Source organism: Myotis davidii, unplaced genomic scaffold (assembly GCF_000327345.1).
Source record: "Myotis davidii unplaced genomic scaffold, ASM32734v1 scaffold325, whole genome shotgun sequence".
NCBI lineage: Eukaryota > Metazoa > Chordata > Mammalia > Chiroptera > Vespertilionidae > Myotis > Myotis davidii.
The window spans coordinates 859,932-862,955 of NW_006296057.1; the positions used below are offsets into that span (position 1 = coordinate 859,932).

At 53.4% G+C, this 3,024-nt stretch overlaps 1 protein-coding gene across 1 annotated transcript in view; it reads right to left on the minus strand.

Annotated features, from left to right (window-relative positions):
- Nucleotides 1–1,063: 1,063 nt before the first annotated feature.
- Nucleotides 1,064–3,024, minus strand: part of LOC107184270 — a 3,402-nt gene continuing 1,441 nt past the window's right edge. Inside the window, 3 exon segments of the mRNA XM_015568657.1 lie at nucleotides 1,064–1,441; nucleotides 1,443–1,969; nucleotides 2,192–2,258. Coding sequence (XP_015424143.1) covers nucleotides 1,064–1,441; nucleotides 1,443–1,969; nucleotides 2,192–2,258 — 972 coding nt within the window.

Genomic DNA, 3,024 nt, shown 5'->3' on the forward strand with positions numbered 1-3,024 from the left:
AGTCTTTTATTTACTTCTCTGAGGTCCTGTACTGGCCTGTAGTCATTGTCTGGGGCTTTTTAACCGGCATTAGGGGAGTGTTACACACAGACTGGCAGGGAACTAACACCCCCAAGCTCTTCAGTCTCCTGATATGAGGCTGAATTCCCTTCCGTGCCTCCTGAGGCATGGGGTACTGCTTGATTCTTACTGGACCTTCTGGTTTTAGTTCTACCAGGACTGGGGCCCTGTGGGCAGCCAGCCCCACCCCCCTGTCTCTCCCCAAGCTGTTGGGAATTCTTGTAGCCATTTGTCCATACTGCCCTCTACTGGGGAAGCCTTCTGGTAGAGGCGATACTCATCCTCTAGCCTCATGGTCAGGACCTGAATGGGGCGGCCTTCCCATCAGTGACCTGAGGCCCCCCTTGTCTGAAAGTTATTTGAGCTCCAATTTTGGTCAGTAGGTCCCATCCCAATAGTGGGTAGGGGCATTCCGATATCACCATGAAAGAGTGGGATACCTGGCCCATTCCTAAATCTGTTCTTCGGGTAGTCCATGAATACTGGCTCATACCAGTTGCCCCTTGCACCCAGGACTTTTTGTTCTCCAGTTTTCCTTGCGGGGTGCGGAGGACCGAATGTTGTGCCCCAGTGTCAACAAGGAAGTTAACAGGAGTCCCCTCCACTCTGAGAGTTATCCTGGGCTTGGGGAGGGGGTCTGCAACCTGACTCCCCTAATCACTCAGTTCACCCAGCTCTAAGACCTTGACTCAGTCAGTCCTGTCGCCCTTCTCACCGGCCTACTTCGGACATTCCTGAGCCCAGTGCCCTGAGTCCAAGCAAAACTTATATTGATCCTTCCGTAGCCCCCGCCTCCCCTCTCACACTGATCCTTCTGCAGCCTCCGCCTCCCCTCTCAGGTGGTCTGCTTACCTCTTCCTTTATTGCTTGCAAGCTGTCAGAGGCGACGGTCTCACTCCTTGGGGAAGTCCATGGTCATAGCCAGCAGACCTCTAGCCAGGTCCCAAGCTTGACTACTGCTAGTGGCAGCCACGACGGGAGCTTGCCTGTCTTCTGGAGGCTCTCAGTTATTATACACCTTCTCTGCCACTGCCAGTAAATCCTGTAAACTCTTCTCTCCCAACCTATCTATTTTTTGTAGTTTCCTTTTAATATCCGCGGCCAATTGGTTTACAAAGCTTATGATCACAGCTGCCTTGCTTTCAGGAGCTTCTGGATTCGTGGGGGTGTAGGTGCGGTAAGCCTCCATGAACCGTTCTACAAAGGCAGCTGGAGATTCATCCCTTTCCTGCTGCACATTCCCCACCTTGGCCAAATTAGTTGGCCTTCTAGCAGCCATTCTGAGACCCCTCATTAGGGTCTGATGGTAGACTGTAAGTCTCTCCTTACCTTCTGCTGTGTTGAAATCCCATTCAGGCCTAGTTAAGGGAAAAGAGACATCTAATCTGGGCTTGGTTGGCAGTTGGGTTTCCGTCCACGCCTGGAACCACTTTCCAGGCCTCATTGAGGATCCTTTCTCTCACTTCCATTGTGAACAGAACCTGTAAAAGCTGCTGATAGTCATCCCATGTAGGCTAATGGGTGAAAAGAACAGAGTCTAGCAAGTCAATAAGTCCCCCCTGTCTCTCAGAAAACTTGGGATTTTGTGCCTTCCAGTTATATAGATTGCATGTTGAAAAAGGCCAATAACAATAGGGCTGGTTGCCATCCGCATCCGGGGGTCCAGCGGCCCGTAAGGGCAGGGTCTTGATAGTGGAGTCGGTGCTGCAGCAGACAGTTCCCGCTGAGCCCTCTGCCTGGTGAGAGGCGGCTCCCCCCTGCAGGACAGGGTAGGGGGGGCTGAAGGCTGAGTGAGATTCTTCTTTTTCTCCTCCTTTTCCATTCTCTGCAAGGTAAGAATGGGCTTCGGCCCAGGAGGGCGTGGAGGTAGGAAGGGCCTGAGCCAAGATGGCGGGTCTTCCATGAGGTCCTGCCCAGTAACAATGTAAGAGAGTTGACCAGGATGTCCCCCCCTAAGTTGGGAGATGACTTCCCTAACCCGGCGGATGTTGGGAGGTCGAAAGTCCCCTCCGGCGGCCACCTGATGTTAAAAGTCGGCCACTCCTTGTAACAAAAAGTCTGCCACCGGTCTTTCCGAACCTCCGCACTGAGGTCGCTGGCTCTTTTCCCTTACCTCTTTAAAATGATCGACCATAATGCTTAAAGGAGTAGTTTGAGTCTGTCCCATAATGTCCGTCCAGTAAGTCCACAAAATAAAACTGAAAAACACAAACACAAACAACAAACAGGCCAGAAAATACAGTCTTCCAACTCCATGGAAGCAGAACCAAAACAGGCTTCCAACTCCATGGAAGCCAAACTCGAAATCTAGACGATGGCCTTATACCAAACCGGCAGGAGCGACCCGCCTCGTCTCAAATCTGAGAGGGGCATATCCATCCCTCGTGGGGAGCAGAACGTCTTCCAACTATCCCCCACCTGTGGTCTTTCACGGTGTGTCCACCTAGACCCCTCAGGCACTTACAGATTCCAGAAACGAGCTCGCAAAGAACAGAACACACGACACAGACACCTATCGTGGTCAGTCAGACTCTTAGGATCGGGGGTCCCTCAATGGTCTTGGGAACCCCGGGCGAGCCCCCAAATGTTATGCCCAGATTTCAAGATTCCCAAGAGCCCACCAGGGAGCCCGTGAGTCCGATGCAAAAGCAGAGTCCTTTATTTCAAATTGCGAGACCCAAGGCAAGATGGAGGGCGCACATGGCTCTGTCCCAAAATAGAGGACCCAAGGCAAGATGGAGGGCGCAGTCCTCGCCCGGCTCCCTCTGCTGCCGCTCGAACACGCTGCAAGGCAGGATGGTGCTCCCGCACAGCACCTACAGCAGGACTTCAGGCAGACCGGGACTTCCACAGTGGGTCATGTGGGCAGCACAGGCCCAGCAACTGGGGTGCGGCCTGTGGAGCGGCCCTTCTCTGGAAGAGCAGCGTCCACTCGGAGCAGGCACAGGGCCAGGGCACTGCAGC